At 44.8% G+C, this 17,690-nt stretch overlaps 1 protein-coding gene across 5 annotated transcripts in view; it reads right to left on the bottom strand.

The window, feature by feature from the left end:
- Nucleotides 1-1,592: 1,592 nt before the first annotated feature.
- The window catches only part of ntng1a (netrin g1a), a 99,596-nt gene continuing 83,498 nt past the window's right edge, over nt 1,593-17,690 (bottom strand). For 2 of the 5 annotated variants that reach the window (XM_042068718.1, XM_042068717.1), the window contains exons 6-8: nt 14,611-14,778; nt 9,713-9,847; nt 1,593-2,836 (exon numbers count right to left, since the gene is read on the bottom strand). In XM_042068718.1, the coding sequence (XP_041924652.1) occupies nt 2,571-2,836; nt 9,713-9,847; nt 14,611-14,778 (569 nt within the window). In that variant the 3' untranslated portion in view covers nt 1,593-2,570. Of the gene's footprint in view, nt 2,837-9,712; nt 9,848-14,610; nt 14,779-16,963; nt 17,174-17,690 lie in introns of those variants that run through there. The other 3 variants (XM_042068719.1, XM_042068720.1, XM_042068721.1) reach the window with 2 other exon arrangements.

Below are 17,690 nucleotides of genomic sequence, written 5' to 3'. Positions count from 1 at the left end.
AGTCCATATTTCAATTTTCCACACATTAGTGGGCTTGAATAACAGGCTGAATCAGCGGAATTAACTTAAATCAACAAAGTTCCTCCTCAGCTTAAGTTTTATGCTGCCCCAAAATGGATTTTTATATAATGGAGAACCAGCCTGCTGCCCTGCTGGAAGACACTGGCCTCACAACAAAGGCCCTTAGCAAGATGTCAATACCGGTTAATATTTAATTCGACCCGATAATACATGGTTCTCTTTAAACAAAACCTCACTGTGCTGAATTTCAATGTAAAACTCACACTACTGCAAGGAAGCCTATTTATGGGAAGGTTTTGGTGACAAGGTTATCATGGTGAGTCAGATATTTCAACGTCTGCTGCATTATGTTGTTATGCAATGTTTGACACGTAAGGAAAACGTGCACAAAATAACCTGCAAAGCTTGTTTTATATCAAATGAAAACATGACATGAATACGGAATTATGACACACTGTGTTGTAATGGTGTAATGTTGTGTCATGCCTTATGAAAACATATATAATTATATGTTCCAAATGCAGTACAATTGGGCAAACTCTTGATGTTGCAATGTGTTGATAAAGACAGGATTGTCATACTACCAATACGCATTTTTAAACTTTTATTCACTTAAATCTCCAGTGTTAAAGCAACAAGAAAACATTTAGAATGTCCTTTGGTGGGATTTTATTACACTTTAGTATATATGTAAACTGATATTCTTTGATGCCAGCACTTTGCCAATACCGAGGAAACTCTGCACAACCTCAAGAAAGAAACAAAATAAAACAAAGAACTAAAAACAACAGAATGAAGAAAAACAAAACAAGCCAAAAACAAACAAAAATGCTTATTTTGCATTCCGTCTACACCTTGGTCAAACACACAAACAAGTTGCCCTTGAACACAATTCCATAATAATACAAAAAAGTATATGTTCTACATTATCTTTGCTCTGTCAAGAAAATAACTTCTTTTTTCCATACAAAAATTAAATACACAGATGATTTTTTTTTCTTCCTCTTAGCATGTTATCTGCTTAAGTGAACACGCGCAGTGGCGACCACAGCCTCCGGTAACGCAGTGCCTTAAAAAGTTCAAATAAGCATACGGCTTGCTCATTGAATATACTCCTGGGGGTGAGACAGGAACAGGGCTGGGGAGGGTGTGGGGCAGGCTGTTACACATGTGCGTCACTAACATTGGACCAAGAATCAAACAAAACCAAAGCAAAACAATAAAAGAAAAAAGAAAAACATTGGAAATAAAAGAGAGAAAGTTAACAGGGGTTACAGAGTAACGTTCACAAAAGCACAGGTCAGTGACAGGTAGGGTCAGAGGGATGTACAAGTGGTAGCATGGAGATGGGAGAATGAAGAGAGAGAGAGGGGGCTAGAGAGAGTGAGAGAAAGGGAAAGAGAGAGAGAGAAGAGAAGAGAGGAAGGGGTGAATTTCTTTCTTTCTTTTTTTTATTTTAATTTGTACTCGAGATCATGTGATAGTCTGGATGAAGTTCCCTAAATCCACAACGCACTGACAGCAAAGTATGCTGAAGTTTCATTGATGAGTCTGTTTTTTTTTTTTTTTTCCCCTTTTCTCCCTTTACTCATCTGTTTCTTTTTTTCTCCCAAATGTCATTTCAAGCTGGACAGTCCTTTCAAGCTGGACAGTCCTTTCAAGCTGGACAGTCACCATGGTTGTCAGGGTAGCCCTAAAGCTGTCCAAGCCAGCCCAGAAAACGTACCCCTAGCTTGGGTAGCGGCTGACTACTAGCGTGTTAGCTGTGTGCTGATTGCAGCTCCCGTAGCCACGGTGATCCAAAGGGGAATATTGGGTGAGTCCTCATCAGTTTCTCCCATCTTGATTGGGTTTGGGGGTGGGCTGTTGGCATAACAGGGGGCTGAGTGTCTGATATGGCTTAGTCCACTGGTCTCCGTTGAGTGAACAGTCTGCGCTTTGTGTAGCCTACGATCAGTTTGAAAATGTTTCACCGTCGCCACGATTTGTAAATGACAAATCGATTCTAGTACTCTGATCAATATTTTTCATATACTATATATATATATATTTTTTTACATTAATGTTAATTAATCTTTATTCATCTAGCCATATAATGTCTTAGCTTCTGTCTTAGCATATATATTTATATATATAATACTATATATTCATTTATTTGTATTTTTTTTAAATCACTTCTTTACCAATTTCCTTGAAATTCTGGCACATTCCTTAATCAACAGCCATGTGGCCATGGGGAGCGAGGGCAAGGCCGAGGCAGCTGAGGGAGGTGGTGGGGGTTGGGGCACAAGGCACGGGGCAGAGTCTAGCGCAGAGTTCATAAATCAGCTGGACGTCTCTCTGCTGGGCGCTCTCCGTTCTTTAGTCAGGTTTTGGGGGTGGGGGGGGTGGGGGTAGTTCAAGAGGCTTCATGGACGTTGTGGTGGCATTGGTGTCGGCGGCGGTGGGTCGGTCAGATGGGGGTGGGGAGATTTGTGCACTGAGGAGGCGGGGTGGGGGGGAGTTGGTTGGTTGGTTGGTTGGGTGGGTGTCCTCGTCCTCATCCTCGGTCAGATGGAGGAGGACCAGCAGGCCTCTCCCAGGAGGATGGGCGCTAGGCTGAGGGCCAGCGCCAGCAGCAGGGACGCCAGGGGCGGGTGGAGGGCAGACGTGGACGGGGCGCCGGAATCGGGCCCGCTGCAGCCGCCAGCCTCGCCCTCACACTGGGCCTTCTCGCACAGAAGGCCGCTGAAGCCGGCTGGACACTGGCAGCGCAGGTTGTTCAGGCACACGCCGCCGTTCTGACAACGGAGCATCTCGTTGTCGCACACGCGGGCTGAGAGCGAGCGAGCGAGGGCGACAGAATCAAGACAGACAGGAAGAGAGAGAGACAGGCAAGACAGAGAGTGAGACAGACACAAACAGAAAAATGAGACAAGAGGCAAAAAAACAAACAGGGGTGAGAACAGGCAGTGAGATCAGGCGTAACTTCCTTCACAATTTGTCAAAACACTAGTATAAACATCTTCCGTCATAATGACTACTGTGAACATCTTACTGAGATTTACATTTTCAGAAAAGCCAAAACACTGACACTCAGTCAACACATAGCAGCTCTACTCACATGAGATTTCAGTGGCGGAAAAGTATGAATACAGTTAAAATTGACAGAAATACATTCATTACTATGTAAAAGACAGTCTACGGCATTTGCATGGATTAAAACATTTATACCCATATAATGTAATTCCATTCCCAGTAGCCCAGTGATTTATCAAGGCTCCCCATCTGTTCATCTGTAAACTGCATTGTTGGAAGAGTTTCTGATCAAATGGAAAGGAGAGGCAGCTCTGCCAGACGAGCTCATCTACAGGCAACACGACTTCCCATTAAAATATCCAAATAATTGGGCCGTTTCTCTTCAGAAATTACCCCACAACATTATGTGGTTCTCTGCTCAAGTGCAAAATGAGGGCATTTTGTGTCGGTATAAACTGTGGGCTGATGTTCAGTGCACCATCAAATGTGTTCGACAATGCTGAGACACTGAGGGAAATGGAGGAGGATCTAACTTTACTTCTCTGTCAAATGCAACGGTGAACACTCAACACTGACGCTGTCCTTTGGACTGCTGAGTGTGATCTATAAAATCACTTCAACATATAGTGTGTGTGTGTGTGTGTGCCTGCCCACTGGGCCTCTCCAAAACAAACGAGCCGACTTTAGAGAAGTTCGGAGCGTCTCCATACAGCACCAGGAGGGAGACTGTCAAGCAAGCTGCAGGCAAACAAACCTGAGCGCAAACTAACAAACAAACCAGACGAAGACAGAGGAAGAGAGGGAGAGGGGGGAAGGCACACACACACACACACACACACACACACACACACACACACACACACACACACACATAAACACACACACACACACACACACACACACACACACACACACACACACACACACACACCAACAAGAGCAGAACAGCAGCCATAGATCAAAAAGCCAAGCATCTGCCAATTCCAGAAAGCTTACACTTCAAGTTAAACTCTGTGGCTAGGTATTTAAAAAATGAATACTGCGGGAAATTAATAAAATCTTGCATTAAAAACATGTGAGACATCGGTGGGCCTTGACCTGACAGAGAATATCATATGCTTACGGTTTTCTCACCTTGCTGTGCTGTTTGAGGGTGGTTGTTTTTTTGCAAACTCTTGTTTATTACCACATCTGTTCATGCACCTTACGGGCTATTTTGGGTGAGACACAACGCTAGGGACTGTGTGTGTGTGTGTGTGTGTGTGTGTGTGTGTGCGTGCGTGCGTGCGTGCATGCGTGCGTGTGTGTGTGTGTGTGTTTGTGTAGTCATAACAGCAAACTTCACAGAGGGTTGCAGAGAGATGAGCATTTGGGGGACATCAGCTTCACCAAACAGCAACCAGCCAGTAATTCAGACTCTTGGGTTGAGGCCCCGTTTACAAGAAGGGAAGACGCAGATATTTCCCTGTGGTTTGGCCTCTCATTTACACGAAAAACCCCGTTTTTATCACAGAAAACGATTATTTCTAAAAACTCAGGCCAAAGTGGAGATTTCTGATAACGCCGGTAATGTGTTGTCGTGTCAACTGGGAGAAACGGGGTTTTAGGTTCTCAAACGTCACATTATGCGCCAGAAAATGCTTAACGTCATGTGAGCGCCTTAGGTTTACAGTTTGTTTGGCTTCTGATCATGGATGCTATTAAGGTGGTACTCATTTTTACATTTGTGCAAAGGCTTTTGGCCTGTTTGCATTTGCAAATACAGTTCAAACGAGAAATAGGAAGTGATTTGTTGCTGTTGCTATTTTTTTCAGGATTCTGATTGAAGCCAGTTTTTCAAAATATTTTTGTTCACTTTAGTGTGTAGTCAGTCATCATGACAGAGTTCAATCTAACAGCCATTTTGCCAGTTGGTCACAGCCATTAGGCTGGAGACGGATATCATTTTCATATGTGTTTTACAATTATTCCTCACTCTGTCTGGGAATACATTGGAATTGCCATCTCAGGAGTCACAGCGCAAGCAATCAGAGAATTGAATTAGACTGCCATGTTGGACTCCAGGGGTTCTGTTCTAACGATAACATGTCACCATAAATTACACATCAACTTCTCCTGTTCTGTCCATTTTTATCATTTCATCATAATCCCTTTCCCCCATCTCTTTTACTGGCCTTTTGTAGGCACACTGCTATTTCTGCACAAATTAACCAGGCCTTTTTTTCTGGTTTTCCAAAAGGTCTTGTAAGATCACTCCCCACCATAAGTGTATTGATGAGGCTGCCAACCTCTCTAATGTTATTTTCGCCTAATAGGTAAAGCATCTTATTATTGCATTAAGCCAAGCTTTTTCAACTTGCTGCTAAAATGAGGAGGGGAAGATATTGATTGTGTTTGAATGGAGACATCAATACCAGCTGCTACCAAACTGATCAGAGAGGGAGAGAGAGAGAGAGGGAGGGAGAGGGAGAGAGAGAGAGAGAGAGAGAGAGAGAGAGAGAAGAGGGGTGAGACATTGTGTTAAAGGAAGAGGGTTGTGTATGTGTATGTGAGACCTTTTGAAATTAACTTGAGCCATTCACACCTACTCACCAACTCCTTAAGTCCCCCCTGACCAGACATCAGAGTGTGTTGAAAGAGAGTGTGTGGCTATTTGTGGACATTGTCTACCTCCCTTCATTCAGCCTCCACCTCCTTTTTTTCTCTTCCTTCTGCATCACATGTGTGATAGCCTCTATGTATAACAGTATATGGTTTTAACTGCATCACATGTGCCTCTATGTATAACAGTATATGGTTTTAACTGCATCACATGTGCCTCTATGTATAACAGTATATGGTTTTAACTGCATCACATGTGCCTCTATGTATAACAGTATATGGTTTTAACTGCATCACATGTGCCTCTATGTATAACAGTATATGTTTTTTACTGCATCACATGTGCCTCTATGTATAACAGTATATGTTTTTTACTGCATCACATGTGCCTCTATGTATAACAGTATATGTTTTTTACTGCATCACATGTGCCTCTATGTATAACAGTATATGTTTTTTACTGCATCACATGTGCCTCTATGTATAACAGTATATGTTTTTTACTGCATCACATGTGCCTCTATGTATAACAGTATATGTTTTTTACTGCATCACATGTGCCTCTATGTATAACAGTATATGTTTTTTACTGCATCACATGTGCCTCTATGTATGACAGTATATGTTTTTTACTGCATCACATGTGCCTCTATGTATGACAGTATATGTTTTTTACTGCATCACATGTGCCTCTATGTATAACAGTATATGTTTTTTACTGCTTCACATGTTGCATCACATGTGCCTCTATGTATAACAGTATATGGTTTTAACTGCATCACATGTGCCTCTATGTATAACAGTATATGGTTTTAACTGCATCACATGTGCCTCTATGTATAACAGTATATGGTTTTTACTGCATCACATGTTGCATCACATGTGCCTCTATGTATAAAAGTATATGTTTTTTACTGCATCACATGTGCCTCTATGTATAACAGTATATGGTTTTACTGCATCACATGTTGCATCACATGTGCCTCTATGTATAACAGTATATGGTTTTAACTGCATCACATGTGCCTCTATGTATAACAGTATATGGTTTTTACTGCATCACATGTTGCATCACATGTGCCTCTATGTATAACAGTATATGTTTTTTACTGCATCACGTGCCTCTATGTATAACAGTATATGGTTTTAACTGCATCACATGTGCCTCTATGTATAACAGTATATGGTTTTAACTGCATACCCCCAATCTTGTTTCTCCCCATCAGTCTCTGACTGCACCCTGTAAAGGCGCTGAGGCTTTGAGAGTGGTGTGTGTGTGTGTGTGTGTGTGTGTGTGTGTGTGTGTGTGTGTGCATGTGTGTGTTAGCTTAGTGTGCGTGTTAGCCTTGTGTGTGTGTGTGTGTGTGTGTGTGTGTGTGTGTGTGTGTATGTGTGTGTGTGTGTGCTTGTGTGCATATTTGTGTGTGATTTATGGCACTGGGTTAGACTAACAACAACAACCATCCTTATTTCTCCCCAGAGAAGGACATGCAGAACACCTCGCACAGGCAGCTCCGCCCAAGCCCTCCCGCAGTATGTCTAACGTGGAACATCTGAAAACGGCACTCGGCTAGGTGCCTTTCACAAACACACAAACACACACACGCTCACGCAGCAGATTTCAAAACAACCCTGCGCTCCGACTTGGACACACCACAGAGAAGGCGGGCGGCAGTGGGAGAGGAGCTTTTCAGCTTAATAAATGAGTAGGGAGGCGCGACTATATTTGGAGAGCAACCCAAAAGAAGGCCTTTTTTTAAGAGCCATCAGTGTGTGTCTGTAGTTAGGTTATGGTTTGCCATTCAGACACACAATACAACTCCCATATTCCATTTCTACATTTGCGATGACCCCTTGTAGCTTCGGAATGATCAAGGCTTTGTTCACATTTTCACAACCACCCACCAACCCCCACCCCGCACACACACCTCAACTCCCTCCCCCCACCTTTACAATTTACTCACGTGTAAACAGAGAGAGAGAGAGAGAGAGGGAGAGAGAGAGGGGAAATAAATTGCGTGCCTTATTGGGTTTACTTTTGATATGAGGGATAATATTTATTGAGAAACGCCGAGCGAACTAGGTGCTGCCTCCCAGAGAATAACAGGCTATTTGAGGAGAGATTTGAGTTTTTAATTACACGCTGGAATCTGAATACTGATGGCGCCAAACGCATGGCGTCTCAGAAACTTCAGGGAGCACAAAGGCAACACAAGGTTGAAAAGGAAGGAAGTTTTAGCAACTCGAAAAGCTCTTTGAGGCAGCTGTTCTTTGAATTGTCATTCCAGTGTCCTTCTACGTCTACCATGAACAAGACAGCTACAATAGGAGTCTTTATCAAATGAGATTAGACAGACTGGTCGTCACTGTCCACTTGTATGTTTGCAAATTTTTAGTTTTATGTTATCTTCTTTCTCTGCTATACGTCTTCTTTGAGAGCACCACATGGCAATGAAATATTAATCTGCTCTTATCCACTGTTCATGGGTCTGGATGGGTTTTCTGCTTTCAAGTTTGTTTTGTTTTGTTTTGTCTTTCACTGGAGTCACAGTCATGTTGTCTCATAAACTCAGCTGGGCTCCACGAACATCCAACCCCAGTTCTGCATATCTCTCAGGGGCTCTGTGTTCACGAATGACCTCAACCTATCCATCCCTCAAGGATTCATACTCACTAGCATGCTGTTTTCTCCCCTCTCTCTGTCTCTCCATCTTGCACTCTCCAACTGTATTTCTTGCTCAGTCAGTCTCTTCTCTTTCTTTTGTTCTTAGTGGCTTTGTGTGTGTGTGTGTGTGTGTGTGTGTGTGTGTGTGTGTGTGTGTGTGTGCGCGCGCGTGTGTGTGTGCGCGTGTGTGTGTGTGCACGTGTGTGTGCGCTTGTCTGTCCAATTCGCACTATTCCTGACGACACACACCATCATAACTGTGCAACGCAATGAGACAGCATGTGTCCGCACTCTACCACCACTACCAGAAGAAGAGAGAAAAACACAGACCTGCTACATAATTAAAAACACTGAATTTCCAAAGCAGTCAAAAACCATCCACAATATTTACCCTGTAGATTATGCACCCCAAATGAAAACAAAACAAAACACAAAAACAAATAACAAAATCAAACTGCATGCACTGTTCAGCACTGGCATGTACCCCCAGCGTTAGGGCTGATGGCATGCTGATATGTCCGTGATGCCACTCGCCACTGGCATGGGGGAGAAGAAGGGTGGGGAACACTTTCAAACAGCCAAGATGGCAGACGGCTTGAATCAGGCACCACAAACAGCCCCCTCAACCCCTCAGTGAGCACCATACCGCCACCAGCTCCCAACATGCTGCAGGCTGCAAATATTAGCTCAGCTGCTCAGCTGTTCTCTCTCTCTGTCTCACTCTCTCTCTCTCATTTATCTATCTATTCTGTTTTTCCCCATTTTCTTTGCCATTGTTTGTTTTTTTCTCTCGCTCGTGCGAAGCTGCTGCCTGGCAATTTCTAGAATAATGGGCATAAAAATACATCAGCCACATGCAGGTTTGCGTCCAAGTACCCCTCCCAAAAAAACCCAGACGCCCTCCACACATAGAGCAACGAGCATGTAGGGAAGAGAGGTAGGCATGAAATCTCCAAACAGTAATCAAGAGCTCTATTGGGGACATGCTTGCAAAGTTCAAGCGGTGGGAACTTTTTCTTTTTGGCAGAAGTGTAGCCGTTGTTGTGCAGACTTTGTGCAGTTTTGCCCGTCTGTGTAGCGCGAGGTCACTCACACCTGCTGGTGCAGGCGCTCAGCAGCTTCTCATGCCTGCAGGGCCAAAGCTGGAGCAGCCGTGGAGACACACAAAGAGGAGGAGGGGAGGAGGAGAGCAAATGCAAGAGAAAAGAGGTGAGAGAGAGAGAGAGAGAGAGAGAGAGAGATGGAGGGAGGGAGAAGAGGAAAAGAGGCAAGGCCAGTGCAGGGGGCCAGCAGCTGCAGAGGGAGAGAGGGATGGACAGAGAGAGAGAAAGAGAGAGGTATGGAGGAGTAGAGGAAAGATAGAGGCTAGCTGGAGAGAAAAGGGGGTTGGGTGGAGGTTCTACTTACATTTGCAGCCATTGTCCCACAAATATCCCGGCAGACATTCGTGGCACTTAGGCCCTGTCGCTCCCTCCTTACACTTACAAAATCCTGTGTCATTACAGCGATCACTGTCTGAGCCAAAGGGATTACAATTACAGTCTGTAGAAACAAGACATACACACACACAGGCGCTGGAGTCGGGGGCACAACATACAAGCCTCACAAAAGCAACGTCCTTAAATATAAATGATGCCCTTCTACATTTCTTTTTTTGCTTTTGTCCGTACCAAACTAGGTTTTCAGGACACAATCGTTCTCTTTTTTTTTGGCAAGTTTACACCATTTATAGCAAGATATAGCCAAGTAGAGACTTCAAAGAGTATGTGGAATATACATACACATCCATATTAGTACAACAACAGTACAGCTACTGTAACCATGATGCTACCATTTCAAAGGGGAATTGATGCAATGATGTGCGAATGAGAGAAAATGGATGGTCCAATGCCAACTGGAAGCAGATGTGCACTGTAACATGATCCTGGACATTAGAGAAAGCAAATGACAAGGACAATGAATGAGAGTGTGATGACTAGCGTTGTGTGTATCTGTCGAAGACCATCACTCAAGGAGTAATGTTGTGTAGAGAAGGAGAGCAATATGGATTCTAAGTATGAATGAGAAAGGTCAACAGGAAGTGGTGTGTGGGGTGTGCTTGTGTTACCGCATGGCCTGTGAGCTCAGTGGAACGTGGACACAGGCATGGCTGGAGAGGTGGGGCTGCTTCATAATATAAGACAAACTTCAGATGAGAGGGTGCTGAAGGAGGGAAGATTTGAGCACACATGATGTCTGGCTCTGTTTCTGATATGGACCAGAAACAGAACTGCCAATCATTCCTTTTGAAATGGGTCTCTAGGACGCAACACAACATACCAAACAACCAACCAAACACCAATGCTAAGATATTCGACACCTAAAAAAAAGCACAGCAATGAAACAATTACCTCTCTGTAGAGAACTTCAAAACCACACAGTGCCTGAACTTCCAATTATATAAGCATGGCTTGGCATTAGTTCCACTGCACAGTATGAGTGGTGCTGTTTGTGTGTGTGTTCTCTTTCAAATCCTACAAAAGGAACAAAGAGACTGCGCTCACTTTTGAAATCCCATCAGCCTAATGTAGCGATTCAGAGCATGACTACCATGCGCAATGCACTGAGGCTCTGCCAGCTTTTATTTATTCCCTGTCACCTTTCCACGATGGGAACAAAATAAAATGCACACCCACGTGCCTTGTGAGACTTTACCTCCGGTCACGTGACGCTACCATGAGACGCTGCCATGACGACTGGCAAGTGGAGGAGGGGTGACGGGGAGGTTAGCGAGTGTGACCTCGCACCCCCTGGCAGAGGTGCTAGCGGCCACTGTGACAGGAAGTGACATATGCGCCATGCCACACCTTTCGCCTGCCTGTGCCAACTCGGCTCGGTGCCCTCCGAGGAGCGTGCTGTGGCAGACGTCTCTTCTGGCTCGGCAGAACACCTGCTACTGCTCTCTTCACCTCTCTTTCCGCCTCTCTTTCCACATCTCTCTCTCTCTCTCTCTCTCTCTCCGCCTCTCTCTCTCTCCACATCTCTCTCTCTCTCTCACTCTCCACATCTCTCTCTCTCTTTCTCTATCCACATCTCTCTCTCCGCCTCTCTCTCTCTCTCTATCCATCGATCTTTCTCTTTTACTATTTGTCTTTCTGTCTTTCAATCTCGTTCATCTTTTCTGTGCGGTCCGCTCTTCTCTTCTGTCCTTTTTCATCTTCCGTGTTTTCTACCTGACCTTCTTTCTTCATACCATCCGTCATCTCTGAAATTCTCTCTCTCTTCTCCTCCTCTGCATATCCATCCTTCCTTCCCCTCTCTCCTTCGCAGCCTCCCCCACAACCTCACTCTCAGACTGTCTCTCTCCATATCTCTTCTCACTTCTTCCTCCCCTGTTATATTTCTCGCTCCTTTTCTCACACTTCCCATGTCTCCCCTACGTGCTCCGAGGGGCGAGAGAAAGATGGACTACCAACAGGTGTGTCTTGTAAAGGCCGATAACGGTCAAAAAGGGTGGAATATGCTGTGCCGCTTCAAAGCTGCATCCAGTTGATCATTTTTCAAACACTTCGTTTCTAAACATCAGACATTGAGAAGTTAGACAGGTTGATTGTATAAAATGCAATATGTACTACAAGAAAATCTGGGATCTGTCCTCAATCTTTGCTGAGATCAATCATATCTCTCTATAGTCCATATGTGATGAAAAAGCCTTATAAACTTGATAACTGATCAGGTCACACTGATGTTATTGCTGCTAATGTTATTGTTATCACTTGATATTTCAAGATGCAGTCTCTGTTTATACAGCTGAATTAGATATAAGTATATAATACGACAGCAAAAATAAACCAATATGAAGTGGATGTGGAAAAAGTCAGAGGTTTCGTATCTTGAAACCCTCTACTAGACTGAACCGCATTCAACCTTTCTTTGAGGCTTCACGTGAATCTTGAATGACAACTCAATATGTGCAGCACGTTCCATAGTCATGGTTGCTAGGTTACGGGGACGCTGGCGAGACACGCCGCTCCGTCTGGCATCATGTTTTTGTTTGTTTTTATGTAATGTTCGTAATTTTATGTTATTTTTTTTTTATTTATTTGTCAAGTTAAATGTTTTCACCTTTTATTTACGTTATTTTCGATAGTTTTGTGTTATTCTTGGTCCTTTTTTCTGGCTGATAACTAACGGTAACGTTAGTTTCTATTCTACTGGGCTGATGAGCTTGCCTTAACTAGCCGTCCCTCTTCCATCTGACGCTGCACATCCTCTGTCTGGACCAAGGGGGCAGGCGAATTCCCGGAAGTAGAAGAATCGACGTAGGCTGGAGGGACCACCTCTCTGCTAACTCCCATAGAAGTCCATTCATTCTAGGATTTTTTTTAAATACCATAACTTCATATAACATATATCCTGTGCCGATATTGTAGCTTCTGTGTAATCTACATAAACACTACAAAGGCAAAACAGACTCCATTACCTCGCCTGTAACGTTGGTTACCCGTAAGAAGAATAGTTAGCTTGTTCGGTTGGAGGGAAGCTAGCTTTGACGTAATCTCTCTTTCGCGCCGTAGGGAGATAACCGTATTGTTTGGATAAGAAGCTCAGTCCACCTTACTGTCTATGACGGTAACTCATAAGCAAAACCCATAGATATATCTATGAGCAAAACCTAGCATACACGACCGTATGTTAAGGTAAAGCATTACACAGAGGCAACCTAATAATAATACAAAAAAGTAAACCTATTTTTTTTTTAAAACGGCACTAATCATTTCAGAGGTTTTCGATGGATTGACCGTAGGTCGGAAAAGTGGAAAGAAGATTAGCTTCAAGGCTATAACTTTTTTGTTTTGTTTTAGCATGACTGTTTTTGAAGATGATCATGTATGGTAGCTTCAACATTAACACGACTTGGTGAGAATGATATTAATAATAATACATAAATAAATGTTTAACTTTGATGACTTTGAAGGCAAAGGAAGTGTGAGAAGAATTTCTGTGTATCTATCATATGAGTTACAAGATTCAGTTCGATGGCTAACGTCACGAAGTTAAGTGTGAGTCTGCGCAGTACTGGGGGGACCAACTGAAAAATCGTTCTATTTGACTCAGTGCCCTCCCATTGAAAACGACGGAGTCTGTTCGTCCATTTCTTTTACTGTCTATGGTCTGGACTCGTCTGGATGGAAAGATTGCTCAGGGCAATGGGCCTACTCTGCGAGAGATCTGCAGCTGCCACGACCACCGAGCTGCGGCTGACCTGCGAGCTGCAATAACGTTAACGTATAGCCTCTGACGCTGGGTGCCTGCAGTCTGGATTGAGTGCTGACGTGGGGCGCTCTGATGGCGACGTCGGGAGCCATGAAGCAACAAACGTCTTGCTTAAGCCACCGAGCTGCTGATCAGCAGGAAGATCGCCCATCATGACTTCAGACTGTTGTTCTTCCGGTGCTCTGCTCTCCAGACTGCCAGTAAACTCTCTGAGTTGGTCAGTGAAAGAACTTTGTTGGTCTTGCATTGGCAGTTTCACGCGGGTCATCATTGCCCTTGGACTTTTTCAGCTGGTTGGAAATTGGACTAATGTTAACATGATTATTATTATTTTATTTATTTATTTTCAATTTGCTGTGTTGTCTGTCTTGTATGTCTTAGTGTCACAGGAGCGCTGGCGACTACGCCGCTCCGTCCGGCATCTTTTGTCTTATTGTCTTTTGTTTTTTGTCAATGTCTTGTATGTGGAGTGCTTTGGGTTGCACTTTGTGCATGTTAAATGCGCTATACTAAATAAAACTGACTTGACTTGACTTGACTAGTCAACATGACATTTATGCAGGTTGTATTTTTCTCTTGTGGTTGAAGGAATTCATTTTTTTAAATTCTCTCACTTATATTAACATTCCTTCATCCAGGGGAGACACAGATAACTGTGTGTGTGTGTGTGTGTGTATGTGTGTGTGTGTGTGTGTGTGTCTAAGTGCTACAACTGACAGGTCCAAGGAGCAAACAGGGAAGATCGTGAGGAGAAAAGAACAAACAGACAGATGGGCCTGGCGAAGGGCGGCTGGACAGATGAATGGATGACCGATGGAGTGATGGGCGGAGGTGGGCGTGAGCGTGTGGTAATCGATGGTGAGATGATGAGCGTGAGATGAGGGTGTATGTATGTGTGTGCACGTGTGTGCGCGTAATGCAGGTGAACGTGTGCAAGCAGCAAAGAGTCAAGCGATGACAGCGGCTCAATGGGGTGAGGGTGGATGTTGGGGGATGAGGGGTAATGGACGCTGGGGGGGGGTGGCGTGAGGTGGGGTGTGGGGACTGACCTATGCACACATTCTCGTCCTCGAGCTCAGCTGAGGCATTGCGGTGGAAACCCTGCTTGCACAACTGGCAATGCTGTCCCCTGGTGTTGTGCTTGCACCCCACGCATATGACCGTGTTTAGCAGCTCGATGTAGCTGCACCGGTTGGCGTGGTTGAAACACTCGCAGTCTTGCAAAGGGGAAGGAGAGGAATCAGGGAGGGGGTGGAGGGAGGGAGGGATGGGGGGGTGGAGGTGGGGGGTACCGGGTGGGGTGGGTGGGGGGGGGGGCAGAGGAGAGAGACGTGTCCTGCGTTCAGGCCATATGTGTCATTCATAGGCAGTATGTGCGTGTGATGGTGTCTGCATGTGATCCAACAAGGCAGGTCAGACGGATTTGTTCTTGTTAAGTCACGACATGCAAGGTTAGTATGGTTTGGGAAGGCGATAAGAGTGAGAGAGTGTGAGAGAGAGAGAGAGAGAGAGAGAGAGAGAGAGAGAGAGAGAGAGAGAGAGAGAGAGAGAGAGAGAGAGAAGGGAGAAAGAGAGAGAGGGAGGAAGTGAGAGTGAGTTGGAGAGTGATCGAGAAAGAGAGAGAGGGAGAGAGAGAGAGAGAGAGAGAGAGAGAGAGAGAGAGAGAGAGAGAGAGAGAGAGAGAGAGAGAGAGAGAGAGAGGGTGTGAGTAAGTGAGCGTGCAAGCGAGCGGAACTCTGCCACATCCAGCCCAGCCGTGTTAGATGTCAGATCACCTTGGAGACTCATGGAGAAAGCATGTTATAGAGAGAGAGAGAGAGAGAGAGAGAGAGAGGGAGAGAGAGAGAGAAACACCACAATGCATGGGAGGAGGAAGGAGAGCGAGAGAGGACGCTGTCCACGTGGTGGAGAGAGAGAAGCCAGAGCAGCAGAGACAAACGCCACACAGGAAAGACCAGACAAGGAGGTCAGATGACGAGCAGACGTAAGTTTCAAACGTGGCGAGGACCTGAGGTCTCCGCCGTTTGAAACTTACATCGGTGGCACACCACACCTTTCTCTCATGAGGCCGGTCGGCCTGATTTCAGCTGATGAGGAAGATGAGAGAGGGACGCTGAAGGGGAGAGAAAAGGAGCTGGAACTTGACTAGCGTAGTGGACGATCAGTGCTAACCCTCAGCATGTGTCAAAGACTGGACCTGCTGACCTACACTGACTTAAACTGACCGTTAAACAGGGTATGGACACGTACAGTACTGTATGAATATGAATTCAGATGCAGATTTGAGACGTGATGTGAATGTAACCCGATGAGTGGATGGGCTGAACATGAAGCAGCAGTGATAACGATAAACATGGAGAGAAATCAAATGGAAAGAGAAAGACAAAAAATATATCATCCACAGCCTCCCCATGTGAGTCCAGTTGGATTTAGCCGTGTGAGTCAAGTTGGATTGTGCCGTGGTCAAGGATGACTACTTCCCAAAGCCTGGTGTGGAGCGCGGCCATCTGAGTCCCAAAAGCTCAGTCTTGGACACGCTGTCATGCTGACGTGTGGAGATTGAGAAGCAGAGTAGAGTAGTGTAGTGTAATGTAGTGCAGTGTAGTGCAGTGAAGTGTAGTGTAGTGTAGTGTAGTGTAGAGTAGAGTAGTGTAGTGTAGTGTAGTGTAGTGTAGTGTAGTGTAGTGTAATGTAGTGTAGTGTAGTGTAGTGTAGTGTAGTGTAGTGTAGTGCAGTGTAGTGTAGTGTATTGTAGTGCTTCTCACTCTCTCTTTCTGTGTGTGTGTGTGTGTGTGTGTGTGTGTATGTGTGTGTGTGTGTGTGTGTGTGTGTGTGTGAGCGTGTGTGTACAGTATGTGTCGGTAGGAGTGAACGGACAGTGCTTGTCTTGTGTCACAGTCTAACAGATGTCTATCCTTAGAAGGTTGTGTGTGTGTGTGTGTGTGTGTGTGGGGGGTGGGGGTGGGGGGATTTTAATTACTTAGATGTGGATTGAGGTCAAGCCTCATCAACCCCAACCCCTTTTAGCTCCTTAACCACTTCAGAAAAAAAGACTTGTCTCTGCAACGCCTTCACAGCTGCGCTGGACAGAGGGCTGGACGCTGCGGCCAACACTGGTATATCAGTTAGTCTTTTACTTTAAAAATGGTCTAAAAACCTTTAGTCAGATGGTCACTCTGGACTGGACAACTGGACACTGGCATGTACTACAGTATGTCTATGCGGTCCACCGCTATTGCTGTTTATACACTGCAACAATAAAACCTTCCAAAAAGGTGACCTTCATGGTTGACCAAATCCTGAGCAATCCTTCCGATTTGAACAAAGACACACACAAAGTCGCCCCGTGTTAGATACGGCCAAAAAGACATCTGAGGGACACTGTGGATTAGTAGTGGGGTTGAAAGAAGGCTTAACGTTAGGGGGGGTCCTACGACACACAAGGATCGTTCCAGATTCATACAGTGGGGAGAGACGCTGGACACCACAGGCGGAGACAGAGGGTGTGGACGTAGGGGTGTGGACGGAACACTGTATGAATCGCAGAAGTCCTACCTCTCTTGTTGTTTGCAACTTGGACTGAGGGGACAGTTGACAAAGAAACTTGCGGAGCTACTGGACAAATCAAAGGAAACAAATAAAAAGAGATTGAGATTGAGACTTGAGACTGAGACTTGAGACTTGTTTTTATAAAGAAAGCTGAACGTAAGTGATGTGATTCTACATCCAACTCCTGTGAAGTGGAGTGGGGCGGATGAGCATTTAAAGTGCAGATACTATGAGCGCACATGAAGAAAATGACATTTCTGTTCGTGCTTTGTCGAGTCGTGTCTTAGCTTTCAAGTTTTGGCTTCAAAACAAGTTTAAAAAAAAAAAAAAAGTGAGATTATAAATAGAAACACACTGGGTCGTTTTCAGTACATCGCCATGTCAGGACCTCACTTTGTCTAATTTAGTCAGCAAGCAGCGATCACACCCTTTTATGCTCCAAGTCACGAAACACTGTCACGACAATGCCATTACATGCGCCCAGAGGCACAGACAACCCGCTCCCTTACTGGTTTAATGACAAACTTTGAAGTGTGAGGGGTATGCATGACTGGCTCTTCACTGCAGCTAGGCGGCCCCC

Source organism: Alosa sapidissima, chromosome 17, assembly GCF_018492685.1.
Source record: "Alosa sapidissima isolate fAloSap1 chromosome 17, fAloSap1.pri, whole genome shotgun sequence".
Taxonomy (NCBI): domain Eukaryota; kingdom Metazoa; phylum Chordata; class Actinopteri; order Clupeiformes; family Clupeidae; genus Alosa; species Alosa sapidissima.
The sequence above is the reverse complement of the archived record's forward strand: the minus strand, read 5'-3'. Positions and strand labels throughout refer to the sequence as shown.